General features: G+C 44.5%; 1 protein-coding gene across 19 annotated transcripts in view; it reads right to left on the reverse strand.

Annotated features, from left to right (window-relative positions):
• The window catches only part of OBSCN (obscurin, cytoskeletal calmodulin and titin-interacting RhoGEF), a 235,646-nt gene that overhangs the window by 171,249 nt on the left and 37,712 nt on the right, over positions 1-26,685 (reverse strand). For all 19 annotated transcript variants that reach the window (XM_069590448.1, XM_069590454.1, XM_069590449.1 and 16 more), the window contains exons 8-12: positions 24,234-24,509; positions 20,254-20,529; positions 12,766-13,041; positions 8,908-9,183; positions 4,378-4,653 (exon numbers count right to left, since the gene is read on the reverse strand). In XM_069590448.1, the coding sequence (XP_069446549.1) occupies positions 4,378-4,653; positions 8,908-9,183; positions 12,766-13,041; positions 20,254-20,529; positions 24,234-24,509 (1,380 nt within the window). The remainder of the gene's footprint in view (positions 1-4,377; positions 4,654-8,907; positions 9,184-12,765; positions 13,042-20,253; positions 20,530-24,233; positions 24,510-26,685) is intronic.

A 26,685-nucleotide genomic window follows, 5' to 3' on the forward strand; every position in this document is an offset into this window, starting at 1 on the left:
TGAAACTATTTGTATGGTGATCTGCCCTTCTTCAAGATTCAAGTTAATCATTATATGGCCCAAAATAAACCATTTGGTGCCAAGATTATCCCAAAATGCATCTTATGGGTGAGGGGCCTGGTGCCATTCTGAGTTTTAAGCCATTCCTTTCTTTCATTAACAGACTGCTAGTGACTAAAGGGAGTGGGGCTTGGAATTCTTGAGCCCCTGGATTCATGCCTGGGTTTAATGAAACCCTATCCTGATTCACAAGATAAAGCAAACAGCTCCGTAAAAATGTTAAACTAAAACCAGAGCTGCATTTTTGCATGCAAACTGATGATGCAGCCTGGGGTTATAAGCAGGGGCCCCCCAAACTGCAATCTGAAGTCTCATCAGTGGAGTGGACTGCTGCTGAGGCCCTCTTCCCAACTGGGACTCCAGATTAATGTTAACAAGAGACTTCTCGGCATGATGTTTAAGTCTGGATGCTGGTCAGCCCCATTTGGTGATATATGTACTGTTACTCTTTGCTTTTGCTTAATTATTTTCATTGGAGGATAGTTACAAGACTGTGGTGGGTTTTGCCATATATTAACATGAATAAACCATGGGTGCACACGTGTCCCTCCATCCTGAAGCCCCCTTCCACCTCCCTCCCCAACCTATCTCTCTGGGTTGTCCCAGAGCACCGGCTTTGAGTGCCCTGCTTCATGCATTGAACTTGCACTGGTCATCTGTTTCACATATGGTGATATACATGCTTCAATGCTATTCTCTCACAATTTCCCACAGAGTCCAAAAGTCTGTTCTTTATATCTGTGTCTCTTATGCTGCCTTGCATACAGGATCATTGATACCATCTTTCTAAATTCCATATATATATGCATTAATATACTGTATTGGTGTTTCTTTTTCTGACTTACTTCATTCTGTATAACAGGCTCTAGTTTCATCCACCTCATCAGAACTGATTCAAATGCGTTCCTTTTCATAGCTGAGTAATACTTCATTGTGTGTATGTCTTCTCTTGTGTTGTTGGAAGAGGTAAACTTCAAACTGCAATCTGAAGTCTCATCTGTGGAGTGCACTGCCGCTGAGGCCTTCTTCCCAACTGGGACTTCAGATTGCTGTTAATGAAAGACTTCTCAGCGTCATGTTTAAGTCTGGATGTTTTTTTAGTTTACCTCTTCCAACAACACAAAAGACTTTTCATGTGGACATCACTAGATGATCAATACCGAATCAGATTGATTATATTCTTTGCAGCTAAAGATGGAGACGCTCCATACAGTCAGCAAAAACAAGACCAGGAGCTGACTGTGGCTCAGATCATGAACTCCTTATTGCAAAATTCACACTTAAATTGAAGAGAGTAGGGAAAACCACTAGACCATCCAGGTATGACCTAAATCAAATCCCTTACAGTAGAAATGAAAAATAGATTTAGGGGACTAGATCTGATAGACAGAGTGCCTGAAGAACTATGGATGGAGGTTCATGATTTTGTACAGAAGGCAGGAATAAAGGCCATCCCCAGGAAGGAGAAAAGCAAAAAGGCAAATGGTTGTCTGAGGAGGTCTTATAAATAGCTGACAAAAGAAAAGAAGCTAAAGGCAAAGGAGAAAAGGAAAGATATACCCAACTGAATGCAGAGTTCCAAAGAATACCAAAGAGAAATAAGAAAGCCTTCCTCAGTGATCAGTGCAAAGAAATAGAGGAAAACAATAGAATGGGAAAGACTAGAGATCTCTTCAAGAAAATTAGAGATACCAAGGGAACATTTCATGCAAAGATGGGCACAATAAAGGACAGAAATGGTATGGACCTAACAAAAGGAGAAGATATTAAGAAGAGGCGGCAAGAATACACAGAAGAACTGTACAAAATGACCTTCATGACCCAGATAATCATGATGGTGTGATCACTCACCTAGAGCCAGATATCCTGGAATGCAAAGTCAAGTGGGCCTTAGGAAACATCACTATGAACAAAGCTAGTGGACGTGATGGAATTCCAGTTGAGCTGTTTCAAATCCTGAAAGATGATGCTGTGAAAGTGCTGCACTCAATATGCCAGCAAATTTGGAAAACTCAGCAGTGGCCACAGGACTGGAAAAGGTCAGTTTTCATTCCAATCCCAAAGAGAGGCAATGCCAAAGAATGTTCAAACTACAACACAATTGCACTCATCTCACACGCTAGAAAAGTAATGCTCAAAATCCTCCAAGCCGGGCTTTAACATTATGTGAACCATGAACTTCCAGATGTTCAAGGTGGATTTCAATGGCACCCCACTCCAGTACTCTTGCCTGGAAAATCCCATGGACGGAGGAGCCTGGTGGGCTGCAGTCCATGGGGTCACTAGGAATTGGACATGACTGAGCGATTTCACTTTCACTTTTCACTTTCATGCATCGGAGAAGGAAATGGCAACCCGCTCCAGTATTCTTGCCTGGAGAATCCCAGGGACGGGGGAGCCTGGTGGGCTGCCGTCTATGGGGTTGCACAGAGTCGGACACAACTACAGCGACTTAGCAGAGGAACCAGAGATCAAACTGCCAACATCTGTTGGATCATAAAAAAAGCAAGAGTTCCAGAAAAACACCTACTTCTGCTTTATTGACTATGCCAAAGCCTTTGACTGTGTGGATCACAATAAACTGTGGAACATTCTTAAAGAGATGGGAATACCAGACCACCTTAACTGCCCCCTGAGAAATCTGTATGTAGGTCAAGAAGTAACAGAACTAAACATGGAACAACAGACTGGTTCTAAATTGGGAAAGGTATATGTCAAGGCTGTATATTGTCACCCTGCTTATTTTAACTTACATGCAGAGCACATCATGCAAAATGCTGGACTGGACGAAGCACAAGCTGGAATCAAGATTGCCGGGAGAAATATTAATAACCTCAGATATGTAGATGACACCACCCTTATGGCAGAAAGCAAAGAACTAAAGAGCTTCTTGATGAAATTGAAAGAGGAGAGTGAAAAAGCTGCCTTAAAACTCAACATTCAGAAAACTAAGATCATAGCATCCAGTCACATCACTTCATGGCAAATAGATGGGGAAACAATGGACACAGTGAGAGACGTTATTTTCTTGGGCTCCAAAATCACTGCAGATGGTGACTGCAGCCGTGAAATTAAAAGATGCTTGCTCCTTGGAAGAAAAGCTATGACCAACCTAGACAGCATAATAAAAAGCATAGACATTACTTTGCTGACAAAGGTCCATCTTAGTCAAAGCTATGGTTTTTCCAGTAGTCATGTATGGATGTGAGCTCTGGACCATAAAGAGGGCTGAGTATTGAAGAATTGGTGCTTTTGAACTGTGGAGCTGGATAAGACTCTTGAGAGTCCTTTTGACTGCAAGGAGATCCAACCAATCAATGCTAAAGCAAATCAGTCCTGAATGTTCCCTGGAAGGATTGATGCTAAAGCTGAAACTCCAATACTTTGGCCATATAATGCAAAGAACTGACTCACTAGAAGAGACCCTGATGCTGGGAAAGATTGAAAGCAGGAGGAGAAGGGGACCACAGAGGATGAAATGGTTGGATGTCATCACTGACTCGATGGACATGAGTTTGAGCAAGCTCCAAGAGTTGGTGATGGATAGGAAAGCCTGGCATGCTTCAGTCCATGGGGTCACAAAGAGTCAGACACGACTGAGCTGAACTAAATATTTCATTGTATTCAACTTCCTTATCCATTCATCTGCTGATGGACATCCAGGTTGCTTCCATGTCCTGGCTATCATAAACAGTGCAACCATGAACATTGGGGTACACGTGTCTCTTTCAATTCTGGTTTCCTCAGTGTGTATGCCCAACAATGGCATTGCTGGGTTATATGGCAGTTCTATTTCCAATTTTTTAAGGAATTTTCACTCTGTACTCGTAGAGGCTGTCCCAGTTTGCATTTCCACCAACAGTCTGTTACTCTTTTCTATTTTTTCTATTTCTTTTAAAGGTTATATATTGAAATTAAGTTAAATAAATCTCTATTAAATATTGAAATTGCTTATTTGTGTGTAATGAGCTGTTTCGTTTGAAAACAAATTCTCTGAACCTGAAATGAAAGTAAAACTTTTGGTAAAATGGGTTTTGACACCAGGAAAAACAAGAAGCCTCTGGGCAGGTGATAAGACAGTGGGACTGAGCCTAATTGCCTGGAAACAGGTGGGTGGAAACGGCCGCGCCTCTTTCCAATGCACCCTTGTCATTCATCCTCCTCCAGGCCAAAATGGGTATCAAGATGGGACATGGAAGAATGAGAGGCAAGAAGAGATGAAGGTTATAGGCGAGGGCACATGTAGTCTGGAGAGACCAAAAGCCAATTCCCTCACACTTGCAAACAGGCTAGCTCAGCGTCCTCCTCAAGACTGACCTGTGACGTCCAGGCGGAAGGAGACCTTCTGGCCCCCGGCCTCGCAGCTGTACTCCCCGGCGTCCGCCTTGCCCGCCTGCTGCACCACCAGCCGACGCCCGCGGCCCGTGGCCTCCACACGCACTTTCGAGCTCGAACTCAGCTTCTTCCCGTCCTTGTACCAGGTCACCTCCGTCTGGGCCTGGGCCACCTCGCAGCTCAGCGTGGCACTGGTTCCCGCCACGGCCTGCACTTCACTGCGTGCCGGCTGCTCCTTGGCGAACACCACTGAGGGCTCTGAGGACAGAGGGGGATACACAGGGTCAGAGACCCCATCTCAGTCAGGATGCAGCCCCGCGCAAAGACGACCTGGATGGGGAGCTGGGATTTGGGGTGGTGGGAAGGGGCAGTGGAGCTGGAGACTTCTCAGGCTCTGTACCAGCCCTGTGCCCTGCAAAGGTCCCCTGCCTTTCTCAGCGAAAGTCACACATTTATGCATTCTCCATGTAAACTGGTTCAGTCGGCCGGGGGGCCGTTGGAAAGGACTGGTCCTTTGTGCGTGGCATCTGGAGATTCACGAAGGTTCCCCAACCTTCCTGGATGGCGCCCCAGTCTTCCCCATATGGTTATGCAGGGAACGTTTCACCTGCAGTCCACAGAGATGTCTTAGGCTCAGCACCCACGCCTATCCGTACTGTTGTTAACTTGCACGCTTGCACCTCCCCATGGTCTTGTCCTTCACTGTCTGCGGAGTGGAGAAACTGACCACCTTTACCATTAGGACTGGGTTCGCCATTACTGTTTTCTTCCTGGTGACACTATTCAAACCCAAACTGGTGCGTCATCATGGGTGCATTCCTAGCCTTCCTCTATGAGGCCAGACCCTTTCCCACAGTACTGTGTAAGCCATGTTCTCATCTGCAGAAAGTGAGACTTGCTGAGGCTCCACCCTCACCTACTCTCACTGTTGGCAAACTGATGGGATCGAGTGCACCTCCTGAGACGCTCTTTTGCATTTTTTCCTAATGACCCAAAGTAAAAAACCCTTTCTGATGTTTTCGCCCAACAGTGTTTGCTCTTCTATGTTGTCACTGTTCAAAATTTTTGCCTTATTTTCAATTGCAGCGTCTGTCATTTATTTGTTCATTTGAAGGACCTGTTTATTTATATATATGTAAATGCTAGGCGCTGACAAGTATGTGTGTCCTAAATATCTTCCATATCTGTGTGGTTTGCCTTTTATGAACTTATGCTATCTTCTGGTGAATCTTCATGTTTAGTTTTAATATAGTCAAGTATTTCAAATTTGTTTCAGTATTGTTGAGAGCTTCTAAGTGGTGCAAGTGACAAGCAATCTGCCTGCCAATGCAGGAGACGCAAGAGACCGGGGTTCAGTACCTGGGTCACGAAGATCCTCTGGAGAAGGAAACAGCAGCCCACTCATCATGGTTTGCGAACATTCTGAGAAATCATTCTCTACCCTTAAATAATTAAAATCATCTATGTTCTCATCTAAGAGTTTTATGAGAAGTTCCTTTGTGGCACAGTGGAAAGGAATCTGCCTGCCAACACAGGGGACACAGGAAGAGTTCACGTGCGAGCTCTAAGAGCAACCAAACCCATGCGCCACAGCTGCTGAGCTCAAGCTCTAGAACCCAGAAGCTGCAACTACCGAGCCCGTGGGCCACGAGCACGGAAACCTGTGCACTCTAGGGCCCACAAGCTGCAACTGCCAGGCCCATGGGCCACGACCACCGAAACACATGCACTCTGGGGCCCACAAGCTGCAAGTACCAAGCCTGAGCGCTGCAACTTCTGCGTCTGCCTCCTGCAACTACTGAAGCCTGTGTGCCTAGGGCCTGTGCTCTACCACAAGAAAAGTGACTCAGGGAGAGGCTTGTGCACAGCAGTGAAGAACGGCCCCTGCTGACCACAGACAAAGTCCACATCCAGCAACAAAGACCCAACCCAACCAAAGACAAATAAATCATTTTTTTTAAAAGAATTGTATGATTTTCTCTTCTATTCCCTTCAATTCCAAAAGGAGCTGACTATGTGTGGGATGAGTTACAAGTCTGATCTTTTTTTTTCTATTGATTTTACTACAGTTGAATGTTTAAGTACCATTTATTAAGAACATGCTGTCCTTCCCTTTGCACTATTCCACAGTTTTCTTTTAAAAAGAAGGGGAACGTGGTCATCTACTTATCGGTGTCTGGGATCCCTATTCTGGTCCTTGGGTCTCAATACCTGTCCTTGCAGCAAGACACTACTGTGTTCATTTCTGTAGCTTTCTAACAGTATTGATATCTAGTATAGCAGATAACTATCCTTTTGTTCTTCAAGAGTGAATTCACTGTACATGGTCTTTGAAATTTATATGTCAATTTTCAAAGTCCCACTAAACAAACATTTATTTGAATTTTAATGAGTATTGAACATGTTTTATTGTTCAATTGATTTCTACCCAACATTTTGGAACTTCCTGTCTCTTAAATTTTTTTTTTAACTTCTCCCTGCCCTTACAGAACCTCTCAGCACATTTATTAGACTTGGAATTAGATATTGATCCTTTTCAAGCCATTGTAACTTTCAAAATTTCATTTTCGAGATGTCTGCTACTATTCTTAGACATGGAAGTGTTCTTTTCATACTGATTTTTTACATGGTAATTATTTTTAACTATCTTATTATGTTGCATATTTTATCTTTTGGATAAATCATATTATCCATGAATTCCACTTTTGCTTTTTCACACTTTTATACCTTTCAGTTTATTTTTGTCCTAACTGTGTTTTAGAATGTTGGACAAAAGCAGTAACAGTTGGCTTCCTTGTCTGGTTTCCTATCTCACAGGAATAGCTTTAAAACTCACTTTTTTTATGTACAGATAGCTGGTTTGCCTGCGGCATTGTTTATCAAATTAAGAAAGAATTGCTTTCTGTATAATTCATAAAGAATTTTATGGCATGGTTTGAAGCTAACTTTATAAAACACTTCTTCTGTATTTAAAATGCCAAATCTTATCGAATACTTTATTCTGCATATCATGAACAGATTGCTTGCCAACGTTTGTAGTGTGTAAAGAACCTTGTATTTCTGGAGTATGACTTTCATCACAGCATATTACCAAGTTTCCTCTTATTATATTCTTAATTTTGATATTTTGTTCCAGATTTTGGCTTTGATATCCATTATAGATCGGTCTACAATTTTAATTCTTACTACTTTCCCTGTCAGATACTGGTATCAACGTTACATCATCAACATGAAACAGAGACTGTATCTCCTTTTACTGTTCTCTAAAAAACTCTCCATGAACAAGACTTTTTTTCCAAAGTATTCCATGCAATATGCCAGTGGAACCACTAGGATGAGATCTATGAGAAGATTTTTCATTACGGTTTCAATTACTTCAAAGGTTTTAGGACTATTTAAGTAGTTGAATGTTTCCTGAGTCACTTTTCATAGAGTTTTCCAAGAAACTAATCAATTTGTAAAAGCTTTCATATTTATTGCCATGAAAAAATTGTCTATTCTCCTAATATACCATTTTAAAAAATATATGCATGCGGGGATAGGAGAAGCTACCATTCCTGTCCAAATCTAAATATATAAATCAGACTCCAAGCAGAATTCTGACTCAGAATGTTCTAACAAAAGACATAATAAAATCAGTATTTGTTTTGAAAATGTACCTAGATTTCGTTATATGTAGATGCACAGATAACTTCTAATCCCATGTATAAGGAAGAAAGAGTGTCTAGAACACTTAAAATTTTGGTAATCCATAGCGCAGTATTGAGATAAATCAAGTACGACAGTGTTGCCCCTGCTGCTGCTGCTAAGTCACTTCGGTCGTGTCCGACTCTGTGCAACCCCATAGACGGCAGCCCACCAGGCTCCCCCGTCTCTGGGATTCTCCAGGCAAGAACACTGGAGTGGGTTGCCATTTCCTTCTCGAATGCATGAAAGTGAAGTCGCTCAGTCGTGCCCGACCCTTCGCGACCCCATGGACTGCAGCCATCCAGGCTCCTCCGTCCATGGGATTTTCCAGCAAAGAGCACTGGAGTTGGGTGCCGTCGCCTTCTCTGGTGTTGCACCTAGTCTGATGAAATTCAACCATCTCTCCTCGTGTGAACCCCCACGCATTGCTGGGTGGGGCATCCAGGAGCTGTCAGGACAGCCAAGAGGAGCAAATTCACATACCCACAGTTGAAAGGCATCTGGTTTACATCAGACTCCAAGTGCAAGACAGAACCAGAGGCCCAGACACCAGGGAACACCCAGACGACCCTGGGCAGATGCTGGGAACTGACGGCCATGCATCACTGTGTGGAAACGCCACTCTGGCTTTACAGGATGCCCTTCTCCCTTCTGTTCACACCCTCCCATCCAGCGCCCTTTGCCCGGCCTTGGGTATGAAAATGAGGGTCAGAGGACAGAAGGCTGAAAGAGATGAAGTCTAGGGGAAAGACCATCGGGTCTGTCAGGGGTGCAAGCCTGTCCCATCACCTCCACATAAGGCTAACTTACTACCTCTAAACTGACCTGTGACGTCCAGGCGGAAGGAGACCTTCTGGCCCCCGGCCTCGCAGCTGTACTCCCCGGCGTCCGCCTTGCCCGCCTGCTGCACCACCAGCTTCCGGGTGCAGCCCTTGGCCTCCAAGTGCACTTTCGAGCTCGAACTCAGCTTCTTCCCGTCCTTGTACCACGTCACCTCCGTCTGGGCCTGGGCCACCTCGCAGCTCAGCGTGGCACTGGTTCCCGCCACGGCCTGCACTTCACTGCGTGCCGGCTGCTCCTTGGCGAACACCACCGAGGGCTCTGGGGACAGAGGGGGATACACGGGGTCAGAGACCGCATCTCAGTCAGGACAGTAGCCCCGGGCAGACGACCTGGATTGAGAGCTGGAGACTTCTCCAGGTTCTGCACCAGCCTGTTGCCCTGAAAGGAGCCCCTGCCTTTTTCAGCAATGAGAGGCACAATTGGCACATTCTCCCATGGATTCCTGTAAGCTGGTCTAAGGGTGCAGGCGCTGCTGGAAAATACTTCTCCTCTGCTTATGGCATCTGTAGAGTCAAGAAGCAAGTGTTCCCCAACCTTCTTATATGGTGCCCTGCCATCTCCACATGGTTACACGGGGAAGTTTCCACCTGCAGTCCACAAAGACATCTCAGGCTTGGCACCCTTGCCTGCTCTTACTATGGTTAACTTGTGGCCATCTGCTGGGAGTGCCTGCACGCTCCGATGGCTGTCTGCATCGCTGTCTGAGGAAAAAGAAGCGGATCGCCCTTCCCCTTAGCACTGGGTTTGCCATCACTGTTCTCTTCTTGTTGGTGATGCTAGTCAAGCCTTTTGCCCACTTGCCCGTAGCAGGCTCTCTCTTTTCTCCATTCAGCTCTGGCCACTCCTTTCCATTTAAAAACAGGAGAATGACGAGACAGCTAAGTTTTAAGGATATGCCCAACTGTGTGGTTGGCATTTTTGCTCTTTGATCCAGTCCTCTGATAAGCCAGAGCTATTCCGTCCAACAGTGTCATAATGTCCACTAGGCCTTGGAGTGTAGATCATCTGTGTTCTATTTAAGAAATCTCTCCTTACCCTAAGTCTTCAAAACAGACCATTTATCATCTGAGGGTTTGGGGGGTTTTACCTTTTACACTAAGATTTCTAACTCACTATGAGTTGACCTTTGTGTGTTATGTGAACTGCTAGTACAATTTAATTTCCCATATGATTCAGTGGTCCAAGCACCGTTCACTAACACAGCATCCTTCTCGACCTCTCGAACAGACAACACGGTAACCAATGGAAGACACAGGCGTAGGGAGGGGTGGCACAGGAGTCCGTTTATGAAGAGCTCTTTCTGAGCTCATGGTTCTCCTGCTCTGATGTGGTAACTATTCCTGTACTGGGATCCCCTGATCGTTAAAACTGCAGCCTTATGGTAATCCCCGACATTAGGTACCGTAAATGCTCACCCTGTGCCTTTCTTCAAGAAAACAAACCACTGGCTGGACAGTGCCTTTGCAGTCTACCTGTTATTCTTCCTTCAGAACACCCTAAAAACACATTTGGTGTTATTTTGATTGTTAATAAATATCTTTGATTTTTTTCCCTCCAGATTTCTATCCAACTCTTGCAATCTCATCTCTCAAGAATCTTATGTAATTTCCCCACATGCAATCTTATGTTATTTCCCCAGTATGTGGGGAAACTACCAACTTTTATCAGACCTGAAAGAAACGTGGCACAATGGTACTAGTCTAACTCTTTCACACAAATTTCTTATTCCGAGCATTCCTTGCCAGGACTCAGATGTAGAAATGTTTCCGCATATTGATTTTTTTACACACTAATCCTACTCAAGAGTCATACACAGTCTAGCAATTTATCATTGAAATTATCTGAGCTGATTATCATCTCATCAGCAAATTCCACCTTGATTTTGATTTCTTCAAAACTGTTTGCCAGGGGTTTTATTCCCCTCCTTCCTGAACTCGGTGGTTAGATTGGCCTACGTGTGCCATCCCACACACCAAAGATCTCCCGGGACGTTCTAAGCGGGATGTTGCTGTTGCTGTTGTTGTTTTATAGGAAGTTTACAACATTAAAAAAAAAGAACACTTTTACATAGCTCACTAAGAATTTTAAAGCAAGAATTTATTTGTTCAGTATTATCAGACTGTTTATCTCTCCCATTTAATCAGCCACTTGATTCTCTATTCATGGAAATGATGACATCTTTTTTCATTCAATCTCTTAATGTCAAGCTTTCTGTCTATTACCATGGCCAAAGTCAAACCCAAAGTGCAAGCCTGGACTAGGATCGCTGATCTCTGCCCTCAGATACACGACTGATTCCATTTTGACAACATTTAATTTATGATTTGGGCTTTCACAGTATACTGGTTCACAGTGTACTGGTCAGTATACTGATTCACAGTACCCTGGTCAGGAATTTCCTTCTCTCTTCTTCCGCTGTGTGATTTTTGCTGCTGTTATGTCCTATGCATGAAGAGAGCACTTTCTTTTTCCCTTCTAGGATCATCTTCACAAGAATGGAGTAACCGCTTTCCAAGTAGTTAGTTACAGTGTACCAGAGAACTATGGGCTGAGAAGACTTTTCACTATTGGTCTTAACGACTGACAAGTTATACAGCTCTTTGACTTTCCCCGATCTTCTTTTGTCCATTTTCACATAGTTTCCTGGGATCTAGCCACATTTTACAATATTCCAATACTTTTATCTTAGAATAGTCATTGACACGTTCTGAAAACAACTAACCACGTGAGATCTCAAGTATCTATACAAACCTGTGAATATATGAACCTTACAGAGGCGTGGTCCCAAACTGGTATGTGCTGGCACCTAGGAGTCAATGTGGGATGGCAACCCATCTCTACTTTCCATGAAGACATTTTTTCCCAGAAGAAGAATAACCTGATTTCTTAGACTATCCTATGTTCTAGGCACAAGGAACACACACTCACTGACCATTTGGAAAACAGAACAAAATAAAGACTGCTTTGCCAGTCAGAGGCTGCGAGCATAGTGACTCCTCACGAGCAAAAACTACTGATGTGGTAGGAGTGCCTTTATCCCTTCCATTCCTAAACCCATCAGTAACATCAAGGGAATATTGACCTGGGTCGTCCAACCTTCTGAAGCCCTTGGAGAACCATATTTTATCTACGATGATCACCCTGAATAGCACTGGTGACTATACATATCACCCTTTCTAATTCCCTTTTCAAGGACATGACAAGAAAACATGGGCCAATTTCTTGCTACCTACAGGCAGTAAGAGCTTCCACATCAAGCAAAAGGGAGGACGGGCCTCCCAGAAACCTAATATTTGATCATTCAAAGCTCACTCCTGAGATAATTCCAAGGTCACGTGGCCAACGTTCCCCCCTCCCCACAAAATAAATGATGAATTTTGACGAATTTTTGATGAATCTGGGATTCATCAAATTGAAACAGCTCAGACCAACCAAGAATCTACACAAGGTCCTGGGTGAGGGCAAGTGGTGGCTGTCAGAAAAGACATCCGATGAGAAGAAAGCCACACATCCCCACATCTACTCCAGCCCCAAGCTTCAGGGAGAGTCAGGGTCCTAACACAGGAACAACAGGATCGTTCTGGGCAGATGCTAAGACAGTGTGACTGAGCCCCCTGCTGCAAACAGGTAGAAAGAAACAACCCCTCTTCTTTCAACCCCCACCCTCCTCTCCATCCACCCACCCCTGAGCCCAGACAGGTGTCAAGGTGGGGCATGGGAGACGGGCAGATATGAAGGGATAAAAGCACCAGGTAAGCGCACACACATCTGGTGAGGCTGGAAGCGAGTCCCCTCATCACCTGCACACAGGCCAGCTCAGCGCCCTGCTCCAGGACTGACCTGTGACGTCCAGGCAGAAGGAGACCTTCTGGCCCCCGGCCTCGCAGCTGTACTCCCCGGCGTCCGCCTTGCCCGCCTGCTGCACCACCAGCCGACGCCCGCGGCCCGTGGCCTCCACATGCACTTTCGAGCTCGAACTCAGCTTCTTCCCGTCCTTGTACCACGTCACCTCCGTCTGGGCCTGGGCCACCTCGCAGCTCAGCGTGGCACTCGCCCCCGCCACGGCCTGCACTTCACTGCGTGCCGGCTGCTCCTTGGCGAACACCACCGAGGGCTCTGGGGACAGAGGGGGATACACGGGGTCAGAGACCCCATCTCAGTCAGGACGGCAGCCCCGCGCAAAGACGACCTGGATGGGGAGGTGGGGTGTGGGGTGATGAGAAGGGGCAATGGGGCTGGAGACTTCCGCTGACTCAGCGCCAGCCCTGTGCCCTGAAGAGGACACCTGAGTTTCTCAGCAAAAGACTTACAATTTAAGCATTCTCCCATGGGTCCTTCTGAGCTGGTCCAGGGGGAGCCACTGGAAAAGATTCCCTGCTCCTGGCCTCAGCAGGGTCCTGAGGCAACTGCTCCCTAGCCTTCCTAGATGGACCCACAGTCTTCTCCCTACTATCATGCAGGGCTTTCCACCTACAGTCCGTGGAGTTGGTTCAGCATCCTTTCCCGTTCTTCCTGTTGTCAGCTGATGGCAATCTGCTGGGAGTGCTTACACCTCCCCGTGGCTCTTTTTACGCTGCATGAGGACGGAGGAAGCTGAGCCCCTTGGCACTGGGCTCACTCACTGTGGCTGTGTTCTCCTTCCTAGCAACACTATTCAAAGCTTTAGTAGGCTCTCTCTTTTCTTGCTTCACCTGTGGCTGCTCTTTATGCATTTAAACACCAGAGAATGATATAGGATTTAAGGATCTAAGGATCTTTCCAACTATGTGACTACCATTTTTACTCTTCGATCGATTCCTCTGATAAATCAAACTTTTCCCTTTCAATAGTTTTCACAACTTCTCATCTCTTTCATTGTAGAGCACTGTGTTCTATTTAAGACATCTTTCCTTACCTTAAATCTTTAAAAATATCATCTGAGGGTTTTTTGGGTTTTACCTTTTACGCTGAGGTTTCTAATTTACTACAAGTTTACTTTTGTGTGTGGTGTGAATTGCTATTACAACTTAAGTTTTCTGTATAGTTTTCAGTGACACAACCACAATATTTGAAGACCATATCCTTTCTCAACTTCTCCGATAGGCAACAGAGTAACAAACGGAGCATGAGGAAGGTCGGGAAGGAGGATGGCTGATGCAGGAATCCATTCATGCAAAGAAGTGTTTCTGAGCTCACTATTCTGCTCCTCTGCACTGGAATCCCCTTATCTTGAAAACTGCAGCCTTATGATAATTTCCAACATTCAGTTCAGTTCAGTTCAGTCACTCAGTCGTGTCCGACTCTTTGCGATCCCATGAATTGCAGCACGCCAGGCCTCCCTGTCCTCACCAACTCCCGGAGTTCACTCAGACTCACATCCATCGAGTCAGTGATGCCATCCAGCCATCTCGTCCTCTGTCGTCCCCTTCTCCTCCTGCCCCCAATCCCTCCCAGCATCAGAGTCTTTTCCAATGAGTCAACTCTTCACATGAGGGGGCCAAAGTACTGGAGTTTCAGCTTTGGGTACCAGTAAATGCTCCCTCTGAACATTCTTCAAGAAAACAGCGGATTGATTGTACCAGACCTTTGGAATCTGCCTGCTATTCTTTCATCTGACAATCAGAAACATATTTTGTTCCATCTTGATTTTTAATAATAATTTTTGATTTCTCCCTCAGACTTCTACCCATCTATTTCAACCTCTGCCTCTCAAGAATCTTGACTAATTTCCCCACACACATCCTCTTAGCAACTTCTATCAGACCTGAAATCAGACCCATGATACAATTATACTACTCTAACTCTCTCACACAAATTTCATTTGCCAAGCATTCTTTGCCAGGACTGGTAGGCAGAAATGTTTTCTGCATATTGATTTTTTACATACTAATTCTACTCTAGAATTATACACAGTCTAATAATTTATCTCTGAGATTATCTGAGTTAATCATCACATCATCAGCAAATTTCACTTTGAGTTTTTCAGAACTGTTTGCTGTTGATTTTATTTCCTCGTTACTCAGCTCAGTGGTTGGAGAGCCCTACATTTATCATCTCTCACATCAAATATTTCCAGACACACCTTGCTGTTTTTGTTGTTGTTGAATGAATTATATAATGTTAATTTTTAAAAAGAATACTTTTATACATTTGCTAAGAATTTTATGGCAGGAACTGGTGATCAGTATTATCAACATTTTTTCCTTAGTGTGTAACATTCAAGTTTAACCAACCATTTGATTTGTACTCATGGAGATTAGGTCAAGATAGCAGAGTGGACGTACACTCACCTCCTCCTGGAAGAGAACCAAAATCACAACTAACTGTTGAACAACCATCAGCAGGACTAGGCTTGAACCCACCAATAAAGACACCCGAAGTCCAAAGACAAAGGAGAAGCCACAACAAGACGGCAGGAGGGGTGCAGTCATGATAAAAGAAAATCCCATATCCACCGGGAGGGTAACCCACGGTCTAGAAACAATGCTACCACAGAGGTTCTCCCACTGTTGTGAAGGTGCTGAGCCCCACATCAGGTTTCCCACCCTTGGGATCTGCTAATCCCCAGGGAATCTAACCTGAAGGATTTGACTGCAGATTTCCAAACGCCCTGGGGAAACAGAAGCTCCACCCCTGGAGGGCACACACAATATCCTGGGCGCATCAGGGCCCGGGGGAAAGGAGCAGTGACCCCACAGGAGGCGGAACCAGACCTGCCTGCCAGCATTGAGGGTCCCCTGCAGAGGTGTGGGTTGGTGGTGGCTCAGCATGGAGGTAACAACACTGACAGCAGCTGTCCAAGGAAGCACCTGCAGGCGTGAGCCCTCCTGGAGGCCTTTGCCATTAGCCCTAGCCTAGAGCCTGCGGATACCCGGCAAGAATCACCGCAGGTCAAAAAACTAACAGAGAGGGAGCGCAGACCTGCCCATCAGCAAACAAGCGGATTGAAGTTACTGACCGCTGCCCTGCAAACCAGAGCAAGACCCGGTTCTACCCGCCGCCAGTCTCTACCACCAGGAAGTTTGCACAAGCCTCTTAGATAGCCTCATCCACCAGAGGTTAGACCACAGAAGCACAACATTCTTAAAGTGATGGAAGAGAAGAAACTATAACCAAAAATACTCTACACAGCAAGGCTCTACTTCTGATTTCATGGAGAAATCAAAAGCTTTGCAGACAAGAAAAAGTTAAGAGGATTCAGCACCACCAAATCAGCCTTATAGCAAATGCTAAAGGAACTTCTCTAGGCAGGAAATGCAAAAGAAGGAGAAGGCCTACAAAACAAAGAAAAACAATTAAGAAAATGGGAACAGGAGCATACATACTGATAACTGCCTTAAATGTAAATGGAATAAATGCATCAACAGAAAGACACAGACTGGCTAGTGGATACAGAAACAAGACCCGCGTATATGCTGTCAAGAGACCCACCTCAGACTGAAAGTGATGGGATGGAAAAAGATATTCCATGCAAATGGAAATCATAACAAAGCTGGAGTGGTAATGCTCAGACAGAACAGATTTTAAAACAAAGACTGTTATAAGAGATAAAGAAGGACACTACGTAATGATTAAAGTTCAGTTCAGTTCAGTCGCTCAGTCGTGTCCGACTCTCTGTGACCCCATGGACTGCAGCACGCCAGGCTTCCCTGTCCATCACCAACTCCCGGAGCTCACTCAAACTCATGTTCATCGAGTTGGTGATGCCATCCAACCAGCTCATCTAATCTACTGATCAAAGGATCAATCTAAACAGAAGATATAACAATTGTAAATATATATGCATCCAACATAGGAGCACATCAATATATGAGGCAAATACTAACAACCATCAAGGGAAAAATCAACAGCAACATAATAATCATGGAGGACTTAACACACCTCTTTTGTCAATGGGCAGATCATCCAGGCAGAAAATTAATAGGAAACACAGGCCTTAAATCACACATTAGACCACATGGACTTAATTGATATTTACAGAGCATTTCATCCAAAAGCAGCAAACTACGCGTTCCCCTCCAGTGCACTCAGAACATTCTCCAGGATTGACCACATGCTGGGCCACAAGAGGAGCCTTGGAAATTTAAGGAACCTGAAATAATCTTTTCAATGAAAGCATTTCAAAGCTGAAAGCACCTTTTCCAATAGCGATGCTATGGGATTAGAAATAAACTGCAAGGACAAAAAAAAAACTATTAAAAATACAAACACGTGGAGGCTAAACAATATGCTACTGAACAGCCAATGAATCAGTAAAGAAATCAAAGAGGGAATCAAAAAATATCTAGAGACAAATGAAAATGAAACCACAATGATCCCAAACCTGTGGGATGCAGCGAAAGCAGTTCTAAGAGGGAAGTTTATAGTGATACAGTCTTACCTCAAGAAACAAGAAAAATCTCATGTTGATGTATGGCAAAACCAATACAGTATTGTAAAGTAAAAAAATTTAAAAAAAAAGAAAAATCTCAAATAAACAACCTAACCCTATACCTAAAACAATTAGAGAAAGAAGAACAAACAAAATCTAAATTTAGTAAAGAAGAAATAAATCCTAAAGATCAGAGTAGAAATAAGTGAAAAAGAGATGAAGAAAATGATGGCAAAGATCAATGAAACTAAAGCCTAGTTCTTTGAAAAGATGGAGAAAATTGATAAACTTTTAGCCAGATTCGTCAAGAAAACAAGGGAGATAAATCAATAAAATCAGAATGAAAATGAAGAAGTTACATCAGATACCACAGAAGTACAAAGGATCATAAGAGACTACTACAAGCAACTGTATGCCAATAAAAGGAACAGCTTGGAAGAGACGGACAAATTCTTAGAAAGGAACAGTCTCCCAAAACTGACTCTGTACTCATGGAGACGATCACGTCTGTCTGCATTCAATCTCTCGAAGTCGAGCTTGCTCTCTATTAACGCTGTCAAGGTTAACTCCAAAGTGCAATCCTGGACTTGGACTTCCACCAGCAATCGCTAACCCCTGGGTACATCGCTGAATTCCTTCTGCTAACATTTAATTTACAATTTTGGCCGTGTTACTCAGAGCACCCTGGTCTCAAATTTCATTCTTCCTGCCTTTCTGGCGTGAGTTTGGTATTCATGTCATGTTCACGGAGAGACTTACAGAGTATATCTCCTTGGTATCTTTCTCTAGGACCAAATCCACAAGCATGGAAGAATACCTTTCCCATTTTGTATAGTTTAGCAGAGAACTATGGGGCTGAGAAAACTTACCATTATTGGTCCTACTGATTGACAAGTCATGCAACTCTTCAGCTCTTCTCTATCTCCTCGTGCCCATTTTCATAGTTTCCTAGGATTTAGCCACATTTCACAACTGCTCAATGGTTTTACCTTAGAATACTCTAACATGCTCTGAAAACCACATCTTCCAAGGGTGCATGGTGGGGTCTGGGGTATATACACACACCCACCAATCTTCCTATCTGCCACGGTCACAAAGTGTCAGATGTTCGGACCTACAAGTCAATGGAGGATGGCGGCCCACCCCTATTTGGCATGAAGGCTCTCTTCCAGTTCTTAGACGGCCCAAGAATTGGAAGGCTCTCTTCCAATTCTGTTTCATGGCTGAAACAGAGATACTCACTGACCATCTGTTAGGGGAATTAAATGAAAGTAATTCAGTTCAGGCTTCAAAGACAAGAAAGCAAAGTAGACCTCTGACCTTGCTTCCGACCTGCCCAGACATAGGCCTGACTATGTGCCAGATGTGAGTACAAGCCCAGCAGCATCATAGATAAGAAAGAGGGCAGATCAAGGGATTCTTGAGCCCTGGAGGGTGTCTGGCCAACCATACCTGAGGCTTAACAACCTTCCAAGCTTTGCAAAACAAACAGCTTTGTAAAACACGATTAACATAAAACCAAAGCTGCAATTTACTCCTTTGCAGCCAGGCATTATAAACCGGAACCCCCAAACTGTAATCTGAGGCCTCACCCATGGAGCAGATGAGCTGCCTGAGACGTGTTCCCGACTGAGACTCCAGAGCACTGTTAAACGGGATTTCCTAGCACTGACTGAGTCCGGAGGTCAGTAAAAACACAATTTGGTGATGTATATACTGTTACCCTCCTTTACTGTTCTATTTCTCTTTTCTTGTAATGGTTGTTTATTGAAAGTTGTTTACTGAGCTTTCCTGGTGGCTCAGATGGTAAAGAGTCTGCCTGCAATGTGGGAGATTCAGGTTCGATATCTGGGTTGGGAAGATCCCCTGGAGAAGGAAGTAGCAACCCACTCCAGTACTCTTGCCTAGAAAATCCCACGGATGGAGGAACCATGGGGTCTCAAAGAGTAGTCGGACACGACTGAGCAACTTCACTTCTTCTTATTGAAAGTAAGATAGATAATTCTCTATTAAATATCGAAATTGTGTATTTGTGTATAACAAGTGGTTTCTTTTGTTAATGAATCCTTAAAACCTGAAACAAAAATTAAAACTTTCAGCAAAACACCATTAGGAAAACAGAATGAAATAAAAGACTGTTTTGCTGGTCAGAGGCTGCTAGGACAGTAACTCCTCATTAGCAAAGCCTACTAATGTAGCAGAAGCAAATTTTTCCTTTCCATTCCTAAATTCATCAATGTAATGCCAAGGGGAATACTGACTCAGAACATCCAAATCATTTGCAGACAAATGCAAAATCACATCTGATATAAGAAGACCACCCTAAATGACACAGGTGACTCTCCACCAATCATCCTTTCTTCTCTTTGCAAAGGTGACAAGAAAACATGGGCCAATTTCTTGGTACCAACAGGCAACTGGGGCCTCTATATCCAGGAAAAGGAAGGAAGGACCACCCAGAAACTTAAAAATTGATCATCAAATGCTCACTCCTGAAGAATTTCAAGTAGGACTGTGTGACCAATATCTCCCCTAATCCGGGAACAATGAAACTGTATCACCTCAGGCAAACCAAGAACCTGTATGAGGTGTCAGATTAGGGCATGTGGTGGCTGTCAAGAAAGACATATGATGGGAGGAGAGTCACATATCTCTAGGTCTACATCAGTCCCAAATTATCAGGGAGAGTCGGGGTCTGGATACTAGGAACAACAGGAAGACTCGGGGCATCTGCTAAGACACCGCGGCCGAGCCTTACTGAATGCAGACAAGTGGAGAGACTCAGCCCCCCTTCTCCAGGCACACCCTCCCCAGTCATCCCCCCCAGGCCCACATGGGTATCCGTGTGGAACATGGAAGACGGGGAGATATGAAGAGATAAAAGCACCAGGTAAGCACACACACATCTGGTGAGGCTGGAAGCGAGTCCCCTCATCACCTGCACACGGCCTAACTCAGCACCCTGCTCCAGGACTGACCTGTGACGTCCAGGCGGAAGGAGACCTTCTGGCCCCCGGCCTCGCAGCTGTACTCCCCGGCGTCCGCCTTGCCCGCCTGCTGCACCACCAGCTGCCGGGTGCAGCCCTTGGCCTCCACACGCACTTTTGAGCTCGAACTCAGCTTCTTGCCGTCCTTGTACCACGTCACCTCCATCTGGGCCTGGGCCACCTCGCAGCTCAGCGTGGCACTCGCCCCCGCCACGGCCTGCACTTCACTGCGTGCCGGCTGCTCCTTGGCGAACACCACCGAGGGCTCTGGGGACAGAGGGGGATACCCAGGGTCAGAGACCCCATCTCAGTCAGGACGGCAGCCCCGGGCAAATAGGATGGTGAGTTGGGAGCAGGTGGAGGGGGAAATGGGGCTGGAAGTTTCTCGGGGATCTGCACCAGTCTTGTGCCCTGCAGAGGTTCCCCAAACTTTCTTAGCAACAAGTGACATAATTTATGCACTCTCCTGCATGTGAGCTGTCCGTGTGAGCTAGCTCAGGATGTGGTGGCCTTCGGATCAGCCTCATCCCCTACTACTGGCATCCACAGGGTCAGAAGGCAAGTATTCCCCAAACTTTCTAGATGCACCCACAGTCTTCTCCATCACGTGCAGGCAGGAACTCTTCACCTGCAGTCCACGGAGACGGCCAAGGCTCAGCGCCCTTGCCTACTCTTACTATTGTCAACGATGGCAATCTGGGGGAGCTTTTGCACCTCCCTGTTGCTTTCTCTGTCATTGTCTGAGGAATGAAGAAGCTAAGCAACTGTCCCCTTGGGACTGGGTTCGCCATTTCTTCTTTCTGGTGACACTATTCACATCTTCTGCCCACTTACCAACAGGACGGGAATTGTAGGGTATGATATGTACATTCCGAGACTTCCTATATAAGGCTAGAATCTTTTCCACAGGAATGTGTAGCCCATGTTCTCATCTGCAATGAATGAGATTTCCTGACGCTCTCCTGTTATCACTGCGGGCAAACTGGCGGGAGTGAGTGTTACCTCCTCCGTCTTACACATTTTTCCTGATGACTCAAACTCAAGAACCTTTTCTGATGTTTTGCTCCAGTGTTCGCTCTTCTGTGTTGTCACTGTTCAAAATTTCCGCCCTATTTTCAATAGCACTGACTGTCATCCATGTGTTCACTTTAAGGAACTTTTTTGTCCTTAAATGCTAGGCACTGACAAGAATGTGTGTTCTAAACGTCTTTCATATCTGTGTGGTATGCCTTTTACTAACTCATGCTGTCTTCTGATGAATCTTCATGCTTAGTCTTAAGGTACTCAAGTATGTTAAATTTCTCTCATTATGGTTAGTACACCTGTATTCTAAGAGATCACCTTTATCCTAAATTAATCAAAACCATCTATCTTGTCATCTATGATTTTTCCCTTTAATTCCATGGTCTCTAACTCAGCAGGAGCTGACTATGTGTGGTATGAGTTACTGGTCTAATCTTTTTTCTATACGGTTAAATGGGTCAAGTAACATTTGTTAAAACCATGCTGTCCCTACCCTTCTCGCCATTCCACATTTTTTAAAGAGGAGAAGGGGAATGTGGTCGTCCATTCATGCCCAGGTCTGTGTATGAGGTCACTGTTCTGGCCCTTTGCTCATCTATCCTTTCAACTAGGCACTATTCTATTCATTACTGTAGCTTTACATCAGTTGATACTTGTAGCAAATAAATCACCTTTTGCTCTTCCTCAAGAGTAACTGACTGTACATGGTCTTTGCAACTTGTCAGTTTTCAAAATCCCCACTAAAGAAACATTTTTTGAATTTTAATTGGTATTGAAAACTGTTTATTCTTCCACAGATTTCTACCTCTTTAGAACTTCCCATCTCTCTCTCAAAAATAATTTTAATAATCCTCCCCAAGCATCTCTCAGCACTTTTTATTAGACCTGGAATTAGAAAATGATTCTTTTTATGCTATTGTAACTCTCTTAAAGTTTCATTTTCAGATGTTTGTTGCTACCATGTAGACACAGAAGTGTCTACTTCATATTGATTTTTTATATGGTAATCATTCTTAATTATCTTATTAGGTCTCATAATTTATCTTTTGGATAAATCGTATTATCCGTGAATTTCACTTTTGTTTTTTCACTCTGTTGCTTTTTGTCTTAACTGTATTGTAGAATGTCAGATAAAAACAGTAACAGCTGGTTGCCTTGTCTGCCTCCCTATCTCATAAGCAAAGCTTTCAAACTTTCACTTTTCTGTGTGCAATTAGCTTGTCTGTCCACAACATCACATGTCAAATTAAGAAAAAAACAGTTTTAGTTACAGTTTGTTAAGAGTTTTATGGCATGAATTGATGCTAATTATATTAAACATTGCTTCTGCATTTATAATGCCAAATCTCATCGAATCCTTTGTCCTGCATGTTGTATACAGATTGATTTGTGATGTTTCCAGTGTTTCAACAACCTGGCATTTCTGGCTGTTGCTTTCCTCACAATGCATTTGCAATTTTCCTCTTAATATACTGCTGAATTTATTTGGACAGTATTTGGCTTCATATTTTAGCCTTGATATCCATAACAGACAGGTCTGTAATTTTAACCCTTACTACTTTCCTTGTCAGATATCAGTATCAATGGTACACTATCTCCATGAAACAAATCAGAGACTGTAGTCTTTTTTCTATTCTCGAGAAAAATTTCCCTGAACATGGATTTTTCCCCAAGTATTTCATATAATTTACCAGCGTAAACTACCAGGATTAGATCATTTCCTATCCAGAGTTTTCACTATGGTGCTAATCACTTAAAAGATTATAGGACTATTCCAGTTGAATGTTTCTTGTGTCACTCCTAAGACAGTTTCCTAAAAATCTAATCAATTTCTCATAAGCTTTCATATTTATTGCCATGAAAAAAATTGCTATATTCTCCTAAAATACAATTTTTTTAAAGATACATACATGCTGATATAGGAGAAGCAACTATTCCTTTCCAAGTCTAAATCTATAAATCAGACTCCAAGCAGAATTCTGACATAGAATGTTCTAATAGAAGAAAAAAAGGAATCAATATTTGCTTTGAAAAGAGAATTCCAGACCTCACATGTGCATATTTCAGGCACATACTGACCAATTCTCTGCTCTATTTACTTTGCACACATATTACAAGAAAAACGGATCTAGATTTTGTTACATGTAGATACACACGCAAGCATGCTCAGTCACTTCAGTCATGTCTGACTCTTTGCAAAACCATGGACTGCAGCTCAACGGGCTCCTCTGCCCATGGGATTCTCCAGGCAAGAATACTGGAGTGGGTTGCCATTCCCTCCTCCAGGGGGTCTTCCCGACTCAGGGATCGAACCTGCATCTCCTGCATTGCAGGCAGATTCTTTACCCACTGAGCCATCTCGGAAGTCCTGTAGATACACAGTTAACTTCAATATCCATGTGCAAGGAAGAAAGAGTGTCCAGAACACTTAAAACTCTGGTAATCTATAGTTTGCTCTTGAGATAAGTCCAAGCCTATGCAGCAAAAATTTCCCCTGGTCCTGGTTTAATGAGATTCAACCATCTCTCCTTGTGTGAACCCACACGCATTGCTGGGTGGGGCATCCAGGAGCTGTCAGGACAGCCAAGAGGAGCAAATTCACATACCCACAGTTGAAAGGCATCTGGTTTACATCAGACTCCAAGTGCAAGACAGAACCAGAGACCCAGACACCAGGGAACACCCAGACGACCCTGGGCAGATGCTGGGAACTGACGGCCGTGCATCACTGTGTGGAAACGCCACTCTGGGTTTACAGGATGTCTTTATCCCTTCTGTTCACACCCTCCCATCCAGCGCCCTTTGCCTGGCCTTGGGTATGAAAATGGGGGTGGGAGGACAGAAGGCTGAAAGAGATGAACTCTAGGGGAAAGATCATTGGGTCTGTCAGGGGTGCAAGCCCGTCCCATCGCCTCCACATAAGGCTAACTTACTACCTCCAAACTGACCTGTGACGTCCAGGTGGAAGGAGACCTTCTGGCCCCCGGCCTCGCAGCTGTACTCTCCGGTGTCCGCCTTGCCCGCCTGCTGCACCACCAGCTGCCGGGTGCAGCCCTTGGCCTCCAAGTGCACTTTCGAGCTCGAACTCAGCTTCTTGCCATCCTTGTACCACGTCACCTCCGTCTGGGCCTGGGCCACCTCGCAGCTCAGCGCGGCACTGGCCCCCGCCACGGCCTTTACCTCCTTATGCATTGGCTGCCCCTTGATAAACACTGCAGAGGAGTCTGGGCACAGAGAGGGATACACAGGGTCAGAGACACAAATCAGATCCTATTCCAGGGCATCTTCCCGACCCAGGGATCGAACACACATCTCTGGTGTCTCCTGCATGGGCAGGCAGATTCTTTTCCTCTAGCACCACCTGGGAAGTACAAACCAGCTTATGAGACCAAAACTTCAGGGTTCAGGAAATTTTCTCCTTGGAGCCAGTGATGCTCTAAGCCCAGAAAGGTGCACAGGTAAAGAGTCTGATATGTCTCCTGTGTCAGAACCTCACGTGTATTATAGTCGTGTTCTAACTCAAAAGTAATTCCTAAGGCTGGGAGAAGGTGGCCAAGGTTATCCTAGCATCTGTCACAGCTAGCTCACTGTCCTTCCCACATGACAGTCACCGCTGGTGGACAGACTGAATTGTGTGCTCTTGTATCCCCAGAACCAGGCATATGGTATATTCCCCACAAACTAGTCCACGTTTTTCAAGGTATAACGCATATGTAAAGTACATGAATTCATTTACAGCTCAATAAAGTTTAGGTGTACCTATCCCCATGTGACCAAAACACATCAGTTCAGTTCAGTTCAGTTCAGTCATTCGGTCATGTCCAACTCTCCGCGACCCCATGAATCGCAGCACGCCAGGCCTCTCTGTCCATCACCAACTCCTGGAGTTCACTCAAACTAACGTCCATCGAGTCCATGATGCCATCCAGCCATCTCATTCTCTGTCATCCCCTTCTCCTCCTGCCCCCAATTTCTCCCAGCATCAGAGTCCTTTCCAATGAGTCAACTTTTCGCATCAGGTGACCAAAGTATTGGAGTTTCAGCTTCAACACCAGTCCTTCCAATGAACACCCAGGACTGATCTCCTTTAGGATGGACTGATTGGATCTCTTTGCAGTCCAGGGGACTCTCAAGAGTCTTCTCCAACACCACAGTGAAAAAGCATCAATTCTTTGGCCCTCAGCTTTCTTCACAGTCCAACTCTCACATCCAAACATGACCACTGGAAAAACCATAGCTTTGACTAGACAGACCTTTGTTGGCAAAGTAATGTCTCTGCTTTTGAATATGCTGTCTAGGTTGGTCATAACTTTCCTTCCAAGGAGTAAGCATCTTTTAATTTCATGGCTGCAATCACCATGTGCAGTGATTTTGGAGCCCCAAAAAATAAAGTCTGACACTGTTTCCCCATCTATTTCCCATGAAGTGATGGGACCAGATGCCAGACCTTTATATCAGATGCCATGATCTTCGTTTTCTGAATGTTGAGCTTTAAGCCAACTTTTTCACTCTCCTCTTTCACTTTAATCAGGAGGCTCTTTAGTTCCTCTTCACTTTCTGCCATAAGGGTGGTGTCATCTGCACATCTGAGGTTATTGATATTTCTCCCAGCAATCTTGATTCCCGCTTGTGTTTCTTCCATCAACAGACAACATTTCCAGCTCCCCATTCACTACTGACCACGCCCCCAAAGTCCCCTTTTGACCTTTATCACCATCAACAACTTTAACCTGTTCTTTGATTTCACATGAATGGAATTATACATCATATGTTCTTTGGGTCTGTCTTCTTCCACTCAACATAATGCCTGTAAGATCTATCTCTGCTATGCATGAGGCAGCAGCCTGTTCTTTCATGCCGATGGATAGGATCTGTTGTTTGAGCAAGCACCACAATTTATTTTCTCCTTTTTTCTCTTATGGTTCATTTGGGTTGCTTCCAATGTGGCGATGTCATGTGTGAAGTTGCTATGAACATTCTTTCACGTATCTTTTAGAGCACTACAACGGCTGGGACACAGAAGCATCTGCTTTTGGCTTTCGCAGATATTTCCAGTTTACCAAAACTGTTTTACCAACTTATGCTGCCAACATAAGTATGTGGAGTTCCAGTTCTCCACATCCTTACCAACAGCTTATATCACCGATTATAATAACTGTGCATACGCCATCAAATTTAAGTAAATACAGAGATGATCTCAGAGATTCCACGTTACAGATGCAGTCATTCACTTATTCACTGAATCACTGATGAAACTAATGTCAATGAAGGGTCTATTATCTGCAGGCACTATGGTGGTAGCTTGGAATGCTACACCACAGCTGGAAATGTGTACAGCACAGTCTCTGTGCTTCTAGATCCTACCTTCTATTGAGGAAAGATAAGCAAACATATAAACCT

This window comes from Ovis canadensis, chromosome 5 (assembly GCF_042477335.2).
Source record: "Ovis canadensis isolate MfBH-ARS-UI-01 breed Bighorn chromosome 5, ARS-UI_OviCan_v2, whole genome shotgun sequence".
Classification (NCBI taxonomy): Eukaryota; Metazoa; Chordata; class Mammalia; order Artiodactyla; family Bovidae; genus Ovis; species Ovis canadensis.